General features: G+C 41.8%; 1 protein-coding gene across 20 annotated transcripts in view; it reads left to right on the plus strand.

Moving 5' to 3' along the window:
- The window catches only part of BLM (BLM RecQ like helicase), a 105,994-nt gene that overhangs the window by 50,236 nt on the left and 38,127 nt on the right, over positions 1 to 17,631 (plus strand). For all 20 annotated transcript variants that reach the window (XR_003429263.1, XR_003429269.1, XR_003429271.1 and 17 more), the window contains 4 exons: positions 2,573 to 2,679; positions 4,314 to 4,474; positions 10,849 to 11,044; positions 13,205 to 13,395. Coding sequence is in view for 2 of the 20 variants with exons in the window: in XM_027089389.1 (XP_026945190.1) it covers positions 2,573 to 2,679; positions 4,314 to 4,474; positions 10,849 to 11,044; positions 13,205 to 13,395 (655 nt within the window). In the remaining 18 variants the exon portion in view is untranslated. The remainder of the gene's footprint in view (positions 1 to 2,572; positions 2,680 to 4,313; positions 4,475 to 10,848; positions 11,045 to 13,204; positions 13,396 to 17,631) is intronic.

Here is a 17,631-nt window from a genome sequence, read left to right on the forward strand (position 1 = left end):
AACAGAAATAATGTAAAACACTTAGAGACATGAAGCCCTACCAAGAGTTTCTGGTATTTGGATTAGAGAAAGTTTCATCTACACCCATACTATATTTCAATTTGTTTTATTTGGTGTACTGGAGGTTTTTATGTCCAAAACAATGCACAGTGGTAAAGTTGAGAATGGGTGAAAAGTAAAATTTGTTTGTTTTCCAAAAGTGAGAGACAATTGTAAAAGGAAAAAACAGGGTAGGAGTAACAAGCAGGGAGTCCTGACTACAGGCATTCTCAGATCCATCTTTAGGGGGAAATTCGTAAGTGTGAAAACAGAGGATCTGGAAATTGATTCCTTTAAAATTGTCTTTGCTCATGTACCTTTGGAAAGTCTTTGTGAACCCTAGGGGTATGCACACCCCAACTTTAGACCACTGACCTGAAAGAAGTTGGACTGTGGTTTAGAACTCTGAAAAGAGGTCTAAGCTGGGGGTGCAAGTTGGGACTCGCAGGAATGATATTTGATGCTGTTTAAAGCAGTGAGAGTGAGGTCCCTGAAGAAGGTAATATAGGGGAAGAAGAAAGAAGAGCCAAGCATTTTGGGGGGTGATTCTCACTTAAGGAGTAAGCAAGGAAAGGAGAGAAGGAGAGGAAGAAGTCAGGTAAGGGGGAGAAACCCCACGGGTGTGAGCACTAATAGAGTTTTCGGTAAGGATAGCCAACCGCGTGGAGAGGTAAGAGAATGAGGTCTGACAAAAGACCAGCTTGCGTGGGGCTTCCCTGGTGGCGCAGTGGTTAAGAATCCGCCTGCCAGTGCAGGGGACACGGGTTCAAGCCCTGGTCCAGGAAGATCCCACGTGCCACGGAGCAACTAAGCCCACGAGCCACAACTACTGAGCCCACGTGCCACAACTGCTGAGCCCACGTGCCACAACTACTGAAGCCTGCATGCCTAGAGCCCGTGCTCCGCAACAAGAGAAGCCATCACAATGAGAAGCCCGCGTACTGCAACAAAGAGTAGCCCCCACTCGCCGCAACTAGAGAAAGCCCACACACAGCAACAAAGACCCAACGCAGCCATAAATAAATAAATAGGTAACTAACTAACTTACAGACCAGTGCATGCACCAGACACAGTTGAAAGATTACCTGCACAGTTGAAAGAACCACTGCCTACTGCATGGCCTTCTTATCTGTATTGCAGCCCCTTCAGGAACACGACTACTGCCCTCCACATGTGAAGTGTTGCGTTCTTTAGTCCTAAAACTAAATGCTTATCTCATCAATGGCAACAAAACCTGGACCCATCTAGCTTGGACTTAGATACAAAGACAGAAAGGCAATGGTTTTATTCCCCATCTTTCCTCCCTCTGATCCCCACCCCCTGTCTAGAGGCAACCTCCTTGCCACAGGTTATTGCTGTTCATGGTCTCTTTGTTTCCTTCCGTCCACCCAGGCACTGAGATGTCTTTGTGCTCTAACTTTAACTCATTAGATAGTGTTCTTTCTCCTTTCTGTGGCAATGTTGGAACCTGGCACAGCTGGAGGGTGTCGTCAGGGCCAAGGGCCCTGTGACAATTCCCTTACCCTTCAGTTTTTAAAAGCTTTGATAGGATTTCCCTGGTGGTCCAGTGATTAAGTCTGTGCACTTCCCCCGCAAGGGGTGCGGATTCCATCCCTGATCGGGGAACTAGGATCCCGCCTGCCGCGTGGTGCGGCCACAAAATAAGTAAATAAAAGCTTTGCTAAAACAATTTTGGCAGAATGGTAATGGCGAAAGCCAGAATGGAAATGATGAGAGTTGAAATTGGATGTATGGTTGGTTGGTTGGGGGCATGAGTCTTCTTAGAAACTTGCCTTTGGAGGGAAGGAATGAGGAGGGATGCCAGCTGCAGTGGAATGTATGTAGGTTCAAGAGAAGCTTTTGTTGGTTTTAGGATTGGGGGTCCTAGAACATATGCAGAGATAAAAGGGAAGAGTTCACAGAAGAGACTGAAGCACAAGAAAGGAGATAATGGAGAGGAAGAGCTCACTAAGGAAGTGGGAGGAAGTGTGGGACCAAGAGCAAAAGGCCAGAGAAAGAGGAGCACATCTGTCTCGGAGTCAGCCACACTCCCCTTGGGCACACAGCCAAAGTACAGAGATCAGGGTCTGCAGGCTTGAGCTCCTGCAGCCCTGCAACCAGTTCCTCACTCTTCTGTACACAGTCAAAATTTGGGGGGGTTGGTGGCCTAAAGTTATGTATGTTTTCTCTATGATTTTCTTAATCTTTTAAATAACGTTTTAGCCATCTCTACTTTTAATCCACCTCATCTTAGAGACTGGCTGCTGTCTTTTCTACAGGTTTTTCTCTTCTGCATTCCTTCTGATTCTTTGTTAATAACTAGTCCCGTAGACTTTGCCTCCTTATCACCATTCTTAATCCTTAACCTAACTTCCATCTGTGTTTTATCATGTAAGCTGCCAGTAGCTACATTCACTTTAAGACAACTTGATAATTAGGTTTGCATGGTGGAAAATCAGCATTTAATTTTTGAAGATGGCTAAAACTATATTTTCTCATAATAACAAAATTTTACGTTTGCGACTTCTTTTAGGTTTAGCATGAGCTTCAACAGACATAATCTAAAATACTACGTGTTACCCAAAAAACCAAAAAAGGTGGCATTTGATTGCTTAGAATGGATCAGAAAGCATCACCCACGTGAGTACAGCCATGTGATAAATCATGTCTAGAAGTAATAAGTGTCTTTTTAGTACCACAATTGAATATATAAAATTGCATATTAAACATTTCTTTTCTCATTATGATAGCACTAACTTGTTATTCATAGAGCAGAATATTGCAACTCTCTCAATTCTGGAAATTATAAAATCTCATTTGGTTTGTTAACAATAAACCCTAACAAAAAGTATATTAAATACTCCCTCCTACACACCTGTATTGTAATTCATGGTTTCACTGTCTTTCCTCTGGCTTCTATCAGTTAATGAATTACACAGCTCTGTTTTAGTGCCTTCTCCCAAGTGTGTCTGCCCTTGAGTTATATTAACTAAAATGAGATTCTGAAATTCATGGTAGTTTTCCATGTAACCTCTTTTCTACTTTTCCATGGAGAATTTTTTTGTTAAACATCTCTATTTCATTTTCTTTAATTAGTATACGTATTTGTTTGAATAAATCAAACAATGCAGAGATAGACCAAGAAAAAGTCAGTAATTTCCTTTTCCAGTCCCCGCCTCTCCCAAGCACCTAATATAAATAATAGCTTGTGTGTGTATCTGTATCTTTGGCTCTGCCACAGAGAGATGACTTTTTCTTTAATACCTTTTATTTTTTGATTTTAAAAATAGCATACATACAAACAGCAAGAAATATAGTGAAGAGAATTTAGAAAGCAACAAAAAAAAAGAAAGAATCAAAAGACAAGCCTCACCATAGGACAAGTCACTGTTACCATTTTGGTTTATTTCCTTCCAATAATTTTTGTATGCATTTTTCCTTCCATTAGCATACTGTATCTACAGTGTTTCTACCTTTACCCTGTTTTATATTTTAAACATTTTCTCATGTCATTTTAAAAACTTAGAAAACACTTAATAGTTGCAATTTGTTTTAGTTTATAAATTCCTTTCTTAATTATTGTCCTAATGCTGGCCCTTAAGATTTTTCTAATTTTAAAAATTATAAACAAAACTTCTTATATAATAAGTCCTCGGATCACTTTATTTCCTAGATTTGTTTCCTAGAAAGAAACTGAATCAAAAGTTAGGAGCATTGGGCTTCCCTGGTGGCGCAGTGGTTGAGAGTCCGCCTGCCAATGCAGGAGACACGGGTTCGTGCCCTGGTCAGGGAAGATCCCACATGCCACAGAGCGGCTAGGCCTGTGAGCCATGGCCGCTGAGCCTGCGCGTCCGGAGCCTGTGCTCCGCAACAGGAGAGGCCACAGCAGTGAGAGGCCCGCGTACCGCAAAAAAAAAAAAAAAAAAAAATAGGAGCATTTCTAAGGCTCTTGATAGGTATTGCCATATGCTTTCTACAGTTCGTGAAGAGTGCCTTTCCATTTTATAGCAAGTGTGAAACAGAGCCCAGGGTTCCTCCAGGTCTACCTAAGGAGTTATTTGGAGGGACAGGATTAAAGGTTAAATCTTGTCATTTCCAGTGCACGTGATCCGTTGCTTGACTTATTCTACCTATGTTGTTTTCCTCTGCTGTAAGAAAACTATGGAGAAAACTATACCACTGTTTACAATTCAGATATTTCTGAGAACATAATGTAGGTTGTGTTATTTATGTTAAAAGTCCTCATTTCACAATACTGTTTGGTTTCTTGGCAGATGACTCAGGGATAATTTACTGCCTTTCCAGGCGAGAATGTGACACAGTGGCTGACACATTACAGAAAGATGGTCTCGCTGCTCTGGCGTATCATGCTGGCCTCAGTGACTCTGCCAGAGATGAAGTACAGCACAAGTGGATTAATCAGGATGGCTGCCAGGTAACATTTTTAAAAATAAACAAAGGAAACAATATTTTATAGTACATAAGCCACCTTGTACATGTAGGATGAAAATTGTTTTCACCTTAAAGGTAGTAAACATCAAAATAAGGCAGATTTAAAAACTGATGTTTTTTGAGACATCTAAAATGGCTTTTTCTTTCTTTTTTTAAAATTTATTTTATTTATTTGTTTGTTTTTGGCTACATTGGGTCTTCATTGCTGCATGCAGGCTTTCTCTAGTTGTGGTGAGCAGAGACTACTCTTCGTTGCAGTGCTCGGGCTTCTCACTGGGGTGGCTTCTCTTGTTGTGGAGCATGGGCTCTAGGCGCACGGGCTTTAGTAGTTGTGGCACGTGGGCTCAGTAGTTGTGGTACACAGGCTCAGTAGTCATGGCTCGCGGGCTGTAGAATGCAGGCTCAGTAGTTATGGCACACGGGCTTAGTTGCTCCGCGGCATGTGGGATCTTCCTGGACTAGGGCTCGAACCCATGTCCCCTGCACTGGCAGGTGGATTCTTAACCACTGCGCCACCAGGGAAACCACTTTTTCTTTCTTAAATCAAAAAAACTTTTTATTGAGATGTAATTCACATACCATACAATTCCCCCTTCCAAAGTTTACAAGTCAGTGGAGTTTAGTACATTCACAAGGTCATGCAACTGTCACCACTGTCTGATGCCAGAACATTTCATGATCCCAGAAAGAAACCCCATATCTACTAGCAGTCACTCCTCACTCCCCTAACACCCGGTCCTTGGCAACCACTAATCTATTAACTACTACTAATCTGTCTCTATAGAGTTTCCTATTCTGGACATTTCATATAAATGGAATCATACAATATCTGTTCTTCTGTGACTGATTTCTCTTACTTAGCATGTTTTCAAGATTTATCCATATTGTAGCATGTATCAGTACGTCACTCCTTTTTGTGGCTGGATAATATTCCATTGTATGGAAGTACCACAGTTTGTTATCCATTCATCAGTTGGTAGACATTTGGGTTGTATCCACTTTTTTTTCCTTTTTTCTTTTTTGGCTGCATTGGGTCTTTGTTGCTGCATGCGGGCTTTCTCTAGTTGCAGCGAGCGGGGGCTACTCTTCATTGCGGTGCGCGGGCTTCTTCTTGCGGTGGCTTCTCTTGCCGTGGAGCACAGGCTCTAGGCGCGCGGGTTCAGTAGCTGTGGCTCGCAGGCTCTAGAGCGCAGGCTCAGTAGTTGTGGCACGCTGGCTTAGTTGCTCTGCAGCATGTGGGATCTTCCCAGACCAGGGCTCGAACCCGTGTCCCCTGCATTGGCAGGCAGATTCTTAACCACTGCGCCACCAGGGAAGTCCCTGTATCCACTTTTTGACTATTGTGAATAATGCGTCTGTGAACATTTCTGTACAGGTTTTTGTGTGAACATGTTTTCAGTTCTCTTGGGTAGATGTAAGATTGGAATTACTCAGTCATATGGAAACTCTGTTTAACTTTTTGAGGAACTGCCAAACTGTTTTGCAAAGCAGCTGCAAAATTCTGCATTCCTACCAGCAATGTATGAGGTTCCCATGTCTCCATCTCACCAACACTTATCATTGTCTTTTTTTTACTATATCCATCCTAGTGTATATAAAGTGGTATCTCGTTGTGATTTTTGTTTGCATTCCCTAATAACTAATGATGTTGAGCATCTACTTCTGAGAGGATAAATTTATCACCCAAGTAGATCAAGAAGGAAGCAAGAACATTCTAGGGCATCCCATACTGTGGCAAATATGAAACTTGGATAGATCTCTCTACATACAAGGATGAATTTGAGGAGAATGACTAATAATTTTTTTGTAGCCTATGAAGTTTTCAGCTCACAAAAAAAAGAAATCATTACTGTGAAGATTCAGAAGGAAAAGTATCTCCCAAAATTATTTCCTGAGGGAAAACAAAAGGAAATCTTAGAGGATATCAGCTTAATATCCTCAGAAAGATTTAAGAAGACTTGACTTATATGAACTAGAAACAGTTTGCCATAAGAAGATGTTGTGAAGAGGCTGAGATGAAGGGATAAATAAAGTCAGTTTATCCAGATAAGAAAATACAAGAAAAATAAAGCAAATAGAATTATATATCAAGACACAAATGGTTCAATTCAATGCAGACGTTTGAATCAGTGATGTAGTGAAAACTTGAGAATGTGAAGGGAAAAAAAACATACGAAAATTGAACAGAAAAAAACAAAAAAATTATTGGTAGCTGGGAGAGTAGGGGTTCAGCCTAAGAATAGTAAGTATACCCAAAAAAGAAATAGAGATAGTTGAGATCAATAGAGTAGTCAAAGGTATTATAAATAAATACATAACAAATATGTGACAAATTTAAGAGTTATCTCAAGATCACTGGGGAATAACTTACATGTAGACATAGTTCAGAACATTTTGCTTGATTTACAGTTATAAGAAATTGTATTCATGAAGATAAAAAAATAGGTTACTCAACAAAGAACGAGAGGGACTTCCCTGGTGGCGCAGTGCTTAAGAGTCCGCCTGCCAATGCAGGGGACACGGGTTCAATCCCTGGTCCGGGAATATCCCACATGCCGCGGACCAACTAAGCCCGTGCACCACAAAGAGCAAGCCTGCGCTCTAGAGCCCGCGAGCCATAACTGCTGAGCCCACGTGCTGCAACTACTGAAGCCCGCGTGCTAGAGCCCATGCTCCACAACAAGAGAAGCCACTGCAATGAGAAACCCACACACCGCAATGAAATGTAGACCTCACTCGCTGCAACTAGAGAAAGCCTGCACACGGCAACGAAGACCCAATGCAGCCCCAAATCAATCAATCAATAAATAAAATTTAAAAAAAAAGAACGAGTAATAGACATGCCTGAGACAGTTACACTAAATTAAAAAAACAGAAGCGAACTATCTCCAGAATCAGAAGAGGAAAGGCTGGGACTTAAGAGTTTCACGCCAGCTCTTTGTCATTTATGTCGGAAACAATAGAAAGGCTTTTTCAGATATGTAAAATACTGGTTTATGTTCACTGACATAACTAGAAGGCATTCTTCCCAAATTAATATGTAGCTAATCAAAATTGCAGTGTTTTCTTCCTTTGATAAACTTTTCCCAAAGTTTGCCTGGAAGAATATTCAAGTGAAAATAACCAAAAGAATTTGGCAAGAAAATAATAACACACGAACACTGGCTTTGCAATACATTAAAGATCAATGGAACAGAAATCCAGAAATAGACTGGAAAACAGGTAAAAACAATATATGATAAGGAAGGCATTCAAAATTAATTAGGAAAGGAAGATTTTTCAACTAGTCGTACTGGTTACCTGATGGGGAGAGTTGTTCTGAGTCCTCATATCAAAGTTTATTATAGGTAAATAAAGGTACAGATATTTTTAAATGTATGCACGCTGAGTGAAAGAGAACCTAAGCTTAAAAACAGCTCAAAAGGAAGTAATTGCTAGAAATGATTAAAAACCTAAACAACTAAACACTTCTATATCTGTAGAAAAAAATTAAAGGCAACAGCAAAATGGGAACTATAGCTTCCTCAAATAAAACATAATGAAGAGCTTGTAAAAATGTGAGAAGAAAAACATTTCTCAAATAGTAAATTACTCAAGACTATCAAGAAACTGTTGGAAAGGAGGAACTACAGAGGGCTAAATACAAATTTTTTAAGTGCAATTTTGCTAATAATCAAAGGAATTAAAATTTAAAACAGTGAGATCATGTTTATCTCTTGTATTAGCAAACTTTTATTAACTGTCGGGGACAGTGTTGTCAGAGACGATTTCCTGTAGTACTCGTGAGAGCCTTTCTGGAAAACAATGTGGTAGACCATATTTAAGAGCCTCAAATCTGAAACATGGGTGTGGAGTTTACATCAGTGTTTTGTTTTTGTTTTTGTTTTTTTGCGGTATGCGGGCCTCTCACTGTTGTGGCCTCTCCCGTTGTGGAGCACAGGCTCCGGACGCGTAGGCTCAGCGGCCATGGCTCACGGGCCCAGCCGCTCCGCGGCATGTGGGATCTTCCCAGACTGGGGCACAAACCCGTGTCCCCTGCATTGGCAGGCGGATTCTTAACCACTGCGCCACCAGGGAAGCCCGAGATTACACACTTTTGAATTATATTTTCCCCTACATTTATCCATTATTAACATTCGAACATTTTCATATCATTAAAAATTTCTTCATAAACCATTTTTTAATGGCAGGGATGTACCATAATGTAACCAATCATGCTCTCAGGACATTTAAGCTATTTACTATTAAAAATAACACTGATGATTGGGCTTCCCTGGTGGCACAGTGGTTGAGAGTGCAGGCTTCAATAGTTGTGGCACATGGGCTCAGTAGTTGTGGCGCACGGGCTTAGTTGCTCTGCAGCATGTGGGATCTTCCCGGACCAGGGCTGCGTAGACAGGCGGGTTCTTAACCACTGTGCCACCAGGGAAGTCCCTAGCCTGAAGTTTTAAAAGCAACACAGAAATAAAGAAGGAATTAACAACTCCACAAAGCCAGTGTTCCCAGTTATAAGAAGTAAAGAGTCTCAGAAGGCATTGGTATCATAGTCACCTCATGAGCCTGCAGCCTCCCTCACAGCCCTGTGCTCACCCGACCTTGGGAGATGCACCCAGGCTTCTTGGAAACCTGTGCGCCTGTGGGCTGACACACCTTGCTTTACAGCCTCTCTACCTGCTCTCCCACCTCTAGAGGCTACAGTAGACTTTCTCTTCCCAAGGAGATTTGCCTTTGATAGCAGTGCCATAAATTTAGACAGATGGCTGACCTAAAGTACAGGCCACCAGCATCTCCAGCGTTGATGAGCACCCGCCGTCTGCCATCCATGGCGTGCAGCTCCTAGCTGTGGTACTTACAGTTACTGAAATCATGTCATTAGCCTCAGTCTGGCTGCCAGATCGTCCAGTTGCTTTTGAAATACTATTTTTGAAGTAGCAATTCATTTTTTTAGGTGGTAAAAAAAGCATTGCAGCTTTATTTGTATAATGTAATTTTGCCTGGAGATATAATATTTTTGGCTGGGTTATAGGTCCTAAATTTGCCACTGAAATGGATAGGCTTGAAAGAGATTTTTTACTAAAAACTGATATATCAAGCTCCTGAAATTTACCTATCACCTTGCTTCCACTGAGTAATTTGCATAGACCAAGATCCACGGTCTCCAGCCTTTTTTTTTTTTACCCTAGTATAAGCAACTCTCAGACTTTTGCCCACGAGTTCCAATACAGTTTTCACAAGTTTTGACTCTGAAATTAGCTGATGAATAAAAGGAGCTAGTGTGTGATCACTTGCTACCACTGGAAAAACGGATAGTAAGTTCTCACCTGGAGCAGGTGAGAACGCCACTGTTCCTGAGTCATTGGAAAATCTAGCAGCAGTGACCTCTAAAAGCCCAAGCCCTGGGAACAACCAGAGCTCCTGAGAAACACAGTTACCGAGGCAACAGGGGTATCATGGCTGGGTGAGCCACACCCCCACACCTCCATATCAAAAACATACGAGAGGGCTTCCCTGGTGGCGCAGTGGTTGGGAGTCTGCCTGCCGGTGCAGGGGACACGGGTTCATGCCCCGGTCCGGGAGGATCCCACATGCCGTGGAGCGGCTGGGCCCGTGAGCCATGGACACTGAGCCTGCACGTCCGGAGCCTGTGCTCCGCGGCGGAGAAGGCCGCAGTGGTGGGAGGCCCGCATATCGCAAAAAAAAAAACAAAAAAAAACATACGCAAGCAAACAGTGGTAACACATCAGGAGGCGACTGCTGCTGATCCTGGCTCCCTTGGTGATAGCCCCAAATCACACAAGCAAGTGCCTGCCACACCAAGCTTCTCTTTACTTTCTTGGGTCTGAATAGAACTGCAAATTATCAATATGAAAATCTCATATTAGTCATGCTAAATAATGGAACCAAGTTAAGATATTAGACTCTTATATAGAGTACATTTTAAAGTAAGATAGAAGATAAAGCTTCTAGAAGCATCTATTATTAAAATGTTCCTTTAGGGCTTCGCTGGTGGCGCAGTGGTTAAGAATCCGCCTGCCAGTGCAGGGGACATGGGTTTGAGCCCTGATCTGGGAAGATCCCACATGCTGCGGAGGAACTAAGCCCATGCGCCACAACTACTGAGCCTGTGCTCTAGAGCCCGTGAGCCACAACTACTGAAGCCCGTGCGCCTAGAGCCCGTGCTCCGCAACAAGAGAAGCCCACACACCACAACGAAGAGTAGCCGCCGCTCAATGCAACTAAAGAAGCCCGCGCGCAGCAACGAAGACCTAATGCAGCCAAAAATTAATTGATTGATTGATTTAAAAAATGTTCCTTTAAATGCATTATGAGCCTAATAGGCTTTTGCTTTTACATCAGGTTATCTGTGCGACGATTGCATTTGGAATGGGGATTGACAAACCTGATGTGCGATTTGTGATCCATGCATCCCTCCCTAAATCCGTGGAGGGTTACTACCAAGAATCTGGCAGAGCTGGAAGAGATGGGGAAATCTCTCACTGCCTGCTCTTCTATACCTACCACGATGTGACCAGACTGAAGAGGCTTATACTAAGTAAGCTGAGCTCCATTGGGGACACATGCTGTCGTCCTCGGTCTCGTTTTTGTCATCTGTCCCTGCAGTTGTGGTGTTTTGGGTCCAGTTTTCCTTAAAATAGAGGCACTTAGATAGACATGGAAGTTTTATTTTAATTCATGTTTATGATAAAAGTATTACATGCTTGTTATGTAAAATTCAAATGATACAAATGTGTTGAGGACTGAAAAATTTCCAAATCATGCCTCATATGCAGTCCTGCCCTAAGAAATAATTCCAGTTACTGATTTCCTTTGTATCCTTCCAGGCCCAATTTCTGCATGCATCCTGGTATATAACAAATTTCAAGCATGCAGAAAGGTAAAATGGAAAAAAATAATGAACTGTCACGTACCACCGTCCAGGTTAGGAAATAAAACCCCTACATAGCCCTCTCCTATCTCATCCCTTTACCTCTTCATTGGAGTTAGGCAATATCTTATATTTGATATTTACCTTTCCCAAATGCAGGGTTTTTTACAATATAAATGCGATTCCATTATATGTGCTTTTTTTTCCCCTAAGATGTAGTTGATTTACAGTATTATATAAGTTTCAGGTGTACAGCGTAGTGATTCACAATTTTTAAAGGTTATACTCTATTTATAGTTATTATATAAATGTGCTTTTTTAATATGTATATGTTGACCTGATTTTTTTTCCAGTCAACACTAGGGTGTAATTATGACTCCAACTAGTACACATAGCTTGACTACATAGAGTTCCATAGTATGGTATTCCATGTTTATTGAACCAGTCCCCTTCTAATAGATAAATAAGTAAAATTGCCTGTTTTGAGACCACTTTTGAATGAACTCTGGTAGAGATACTGAGCACGGGAAATGGCACTTACCAAGCTCTGTGCCAAGTAATGTTCACCTTATTTGCTTGTAACCACTAGTTTTTGAGGTAGTCCCATGAGAAAAGTGAGCTTCAGAAAGGTTTTGTAACTTGCCCCCAAGAGCAGCCGCAGCGGTAAGGGGAAGGGTAGTGATAATGATGATAAAGTTTCCTTACCGCTTACTATATGCTGCTGTCTTAAATGCTTTACGTATATCACTTCATTTAATCTTCACAACAACCCTAAAAGATACTACTATTATTCTCCTCGTTTTACGGAAGAGGAAAATGAGATACAGAGCTAGGTAAGTGGCAGAGCCCTGATGGAATCCAGGTTCATCTGATTGCAAATTCCATGTCCCTTGCACTATACCAAGATAATTCTCAGTGCAAAAATGAAACTTTTAAACTTAGTGTGTCCATTTGTGTTTTTAAGCAGAACCTATATTAAGTTAGGTCCAAATAATTTAGTAAGTATTTAAATGCTAAACACTTAGCAACCATTTGAAAAAAGTAATACTCATAAACCAGAAAAAAAATTTTTTATTTCATTTTTAACTAACAACAATTGCTTACAAATGAAAAGTATGTACATGTGGTTCTCAGACCTTGGAATCAGATTGGACACTGCCACCCTCATTTCCTGTTTCACATTGATTTTTTGGAGGTACTTATTTTTATCATAGCAGCTGCCAAAATTTCAGCTTCACAATGTCATTAGAAGGAAAGTAGCACATCATAAACTACCTCCAACTAGTTGCTTGTGTGGTGTTCAACAGATGTCAGGTATTGCTGTGTTTCTCTTAAATTTAAAACACCTGCCAGCACCCCTGTGAATTCATTGCAGCACCCGCCCCAGCCCTGGGGGGTCCTTGGTACATAGTTTCAGAACCACTGGCTTAACCACTTTGATCCCAGATACTCGGGGAGATGCACAGCCCACTGCCGTGGCTCCATGCTCTGCTTGCTTTGGATGCTGGGTTCAGTACATCCTTGTCTGATAAATATAGTAAATATAATTCAGATATTTATCGTTGGAAATAATGAAGAGTTGCAAAATTTTTTCAGCTACTCCTGACAACCTATGTTTATTCCTGCAAAACTACAATCTTGAAGATGAACATAAATATTCAGTTAATTATCATATAGCTTCATGTCATGTTGATATATAGTGCTATGAATAATTTTATTTCATTTAATATTTAAAGTTATATGAACCTATTCTAAATATTTCTGTGATATTCTTTTCTATTTTTCTACTCTAATAAGTATGTTTACTGTGTTCTTCGTCTCTTTTAGTGGAAAAAGATGGAAACCATCATACGAAAGAGACTCACTTCAATAATTTGTATAGTATGGTACATTACTGTGAAAATATAACCGAATGCAGGAGAATACAGCTTTTGGCTTACTTTGGCGAAAAGGGATTTAATCCTTATTTTTGTAAGAAATACCCAGATGTTTCTTGTGATAATTGCTGTAAAACAAAGGTAAAATAAGAAAGTTTTAAATTCTTTGTGATGAGGAACTTGCCAAGTTTTTTTTTTTCTTCTCTTAATTTAGAAAAGTTAGATACAAGTTAGATTGCAGTAAGTGGGCCCTAGGGATTTTAACAAGGGGATGATGGCTTCCTCCCCGTGTTAATTGGGAATAGAAACATTTTAATAGTATTTCTGTGGAGTATCCGTAGAACTAGAAGCCTGTTAAAAATATATACTGGGGCTTCCCTGGTGGCACAGTGGTTGAGAGTTCGCCTGCCGATGCAGGGGATACGGGTTCGTGCCCTGATCCGGGAGGATCCCACATGCCGCGGAGCGGCTGGGCCCGTGAGCCATGGCCGCTGAGCCTGCGCGTCCGGAGCCTGTGCTCCGCAACAAGGGAGGCCACAGCGGTAAGAGGCCCGCGTACCACAAAAAAAAAAAAAAAAATATATATATATATATATATATATATATATATATATATATATATATACTGGACCTGTTTTGGTGGTTATAGGATATTTAAGAAATATCATTAATCTGTAAATACCCAAAAAGATCCAACATGGGCAGGTAGAATATTTTACATTCAACTCTGTATTTAAACATCTTCGTTCTCAAAAGGGTTGTAACTAGTGTACTATGTGTTTGAATTCAGATCAATTAGATTACTCTGTAAACTGGTTTTTAAAAAACTGTAAAGAGTAAGGGCAATAGCTTCAGGATGCGTTTGCTATCATCTGTCCTAAAAATAACTTTGGGAGGTTGTTAAATTCAGTCGTTAGGTACTGTATTGTACCTATCATGGTAATTCTATGTTTTAATGTCTACTGTACTTCACAGTTTACAGAGCTTTTTTTTTTTTTTTTTTTTTTTTGTGGTACGCGGACCTCTCACTGTTGTGGCCTCTCCCATTGTGGATGGAGCACAGGCTCTGGACGCGCAGGCTCAGCAGCCATAGCTCATGGGCCTAGCCGCTCCGCGGCATGTGGGATCTTCCCGGACCGGGGCACAAACCCGTGTCCCCTGCATCGGCAGGCGGACTCTCAACCACTGCACCACCAGGGAAGCCCCCTACAGAGCATTTTCACAGTTGATATATTATTTGAAATATCTGTGCAAGATGCTGGGGATTCACATATGAACATGATATAGCCAATTCACAGACAGGAGGGGAGACAGACATGTATGTGTTCATATCACTGTGATACCGTAGGCAGCGCTAGCCAAGCAGAGGGTGATTTACTCTCTCTTGGGGTGGAATCTGTGGATTTATGGCCATCTCAACCCACCACACCCCACTCTGTAGACATTGCTAATCAGTTCACTCATTCAACAAATATTTGTTGAATGCCTGCTCTGTGATAGGCAATGTTCTAGGAGTTTGGGATACATCACTGAACAAAATATAAAGATCCCTACTCTTGTGGAGCTTACATTCTAGCAGAGGGAGGCTGAATAAGGACTCTACGTTATAAGTACATGTTAAGAGGAAAGAACTTTGATGAAAAGTACAGCAGTGTAAGGAGTCAGGAATGATGAATGGGGTGCAGGATGCAGTGGCCCAGGGAAATCTTACTGCAAAGATGAGACCTGAGCGAAGACTTGAAGAAAGGAGTTAGCTGAGCAGCTCTCAAATACGGATGTTCTTGGCTAAAGCCAAGACCAGAGGCCCTGAGGTGGGGGGCGTGCCTGTGCCTTTGAGGGGTAGTGCCTGCCCAGGGGGTGAGGGGAGGCCGGTCAGAATGGTGCCTGGAGGGCTGAGAAACTGGAAGAGTGGAGCAGCCCTCAACCGAGACGTTTGGGGAAGACTGGCAGGGAAGATCAGGGGTTTGGTCTGGGGTGTAGTGAGTTAGATATGTCTTGGATCCAGCAAACTGAAGAGAGGCTGGTGATACCATAACTCTGGGAGTGGTTGACATATAGTTGAATTTGAAGTCATGAAAGCAGATGAAATCTTCACTGGTATAAGTTTATAGACAGAAGAGAAGAAAACCAAAGACTGAGCCCTGAGACTTGAAGAGGTTGAGGAGAAGAGGAAGAACTAGGAAAGGAGACCAGGAAATAGAACAAGTGAGGTAGGAGGAAGACCAAGGCAACTAAGCGTAGGAGTGCATCAGGGAGGAGGGAGCGCTCCCTAGTCACCTGCTGCTGCCGAGCCAAGTACTATAAGGACCGAGACGTCACCGTTGGGTTTAGCACCGTGGAAATATGGGACCTGGACTTGACCAGTTTCAGTGGAGAGGGGCAAAATTGGAGGCAGTGCACATGGAGAATTCTTTCAAGTTTTGCTTCAAGGATGAACAGAGAAATGAAACCGTAGCTGCCAGGGGAAGTGGAGTCAAGAAGAGACAGGAGAAATATATTTGTGTGCTGATAGGAACGTACCTACGGAGGATGGAAATTGATGTGTGAGGAGAGGGAAGAATTGCTGAAGCAGTGTCCCTGAGTAAGCAAGGGGGCTTGGGAGCTAGTGCAGAAGGACAAAGACTGGCTTAGACAGGAGCTTGGATAGTTCGTCTATAATAACAGCAAGAAAGAAGAGAAAATGTGGGGCAGGTACTGGGGATGGATGTAGTGAAGGAAGTTTTGAAAGCTCTCTTCTGATTGTTTGTTTCCTCAGCAAAGTAGGAAGCAAGGTAGTCAGCTGACAGGACAAGAGTGGGGATTGAAGAGAAAGGAGAAAGTGTGAAATTGTCATCTAAGCCGGGGTCAGCAAACTTTATCTTAAAGGGCCAGAGGGTGGTAAATATTGGCTTGGCCAAAAAGTTCATTCGGGTTTCCGTAAGATCTTATTTGGAAAAACCCAAACGAACCTTTTGGCCAACCCAGCATTTCAGGCTTTGTGGGCAGTCTCACACCTACTCAATTCTGCTATTTTAGCCCAAAAGCAGACATAAATTACAATAAATACACCGATTTTTCCATAGTTGTGTTCCAATAAAATTTGATTTACAAAAACAGGTATACAGCTCATGGGCCGTAATTTGCTGACTCCTATTCTAAGAGAATGGGGGAGAGAGAGACTAAGCATGTATCATCGATTACTTGGCAGCGTTAAAGATCCACTTGAGGTTTGTGGCCCTGTACTGAAAGGGAAAACAGTCAGCATAGTTGTGTGTGTTTCTCCTGCCAAGTTCAGCTACACAGCTATAGGCATGGAATGGTGGAGAACTGGATCTCGTGTGTTTTGTCAAACAGTGTGACCCAAGGGCAGGGGAGTTGAAGGTATATGAAAGGTTATGTTATAATTGATCGGCTCTGGAGTTGAAGCTGAACATCTGAGGATGAGGATCAATGGATAGGCTGTCCCACTGGATTGCTGGAGTCAGAAACTAGATGGCGTGAGTTAGAAAGGCAGGAGGTAGCGGTCGGAGAACAAAAGGGTTGCTGATACTAGTAAGGCTAGGTAGTGGGTGTGAGCATGGGAGTGAGGGGCTGACATATGTGGAGGACAGGATCACTGGAGTATAGGAGATCAAGTTGCCAAAGGCCAAGGTGTGGGAGGATCATCTCTGTACACTAGTCACCAAGAATTAAGGCAGGAATGATGTTGGAGAGAGTGATGGGGCACTCTTTCATGATGATGCCAGATAGAGCCTCAGAATCACTACCAGTTGTTCGTATAGGACAAGAAACCTTTTTGTCTTCAGGACTGTGGTGGATGAACAAGGATTCGAAGGTAGAGGAACTACATACACAGAGGCACAGAAGCACGATGCAGCTTTTGAGAACAGCAGGTGCTTAGTATTGGGTTAGAGAACTAGGATAGACAATAGCAAAAGACCACATAGTAATGGTAGGCAGAGTTTGGAGACAACTGAGGGGAATGAGAAAGGGAACTGACCGGAGATGATAAAAAGGATTGACTGTGGCACCAAAGACCCAAAAGAGATCAGAACTCACATCTGCATGGTTGGACAATGTTTTTCATCCCTAAAGGTCACCATCCAGTAAGTGACCAAAAGAGGTATGAAGGGTTTTGAAAGAAAAAGAATATTTCTACCCACAGAGTGCTCTCAGGTAACTGTCTGTGAAACAGAAATGAAATAGATATAGTAGAGTGCTAATTATTCTAGACATAAGGTTAATATAAGAACTTAAAAAAGAATGAACATTTGAAACTTCCTTGGTTTTTGGTCTTGGTTTTAGTCTGGAAATGGTTTATTATGGGACTGTTACAGTTAGTATTAAATCCTAGCGATCTAGGTATCGGTATCTTAATTATAGCAAAAGGTAATCTCT

This window comes from Aethalodelphis obliquidens, unplaced genomic scaffold (assembly GCF_003676395.1).
Source record: "Aethalodelphis obliquidens isolate GAN/ISIS:26980383/991018 unplaced genomic scaffold, ASM367639v1 scaffold65, whole genome shotgun sequence".
NCBI lineage: Eukaryota > Metazoa > Chordata > Mammalia > Artiodactyla > Delphinidae > Aethalodelphis > Aethalodelphis obliquidens.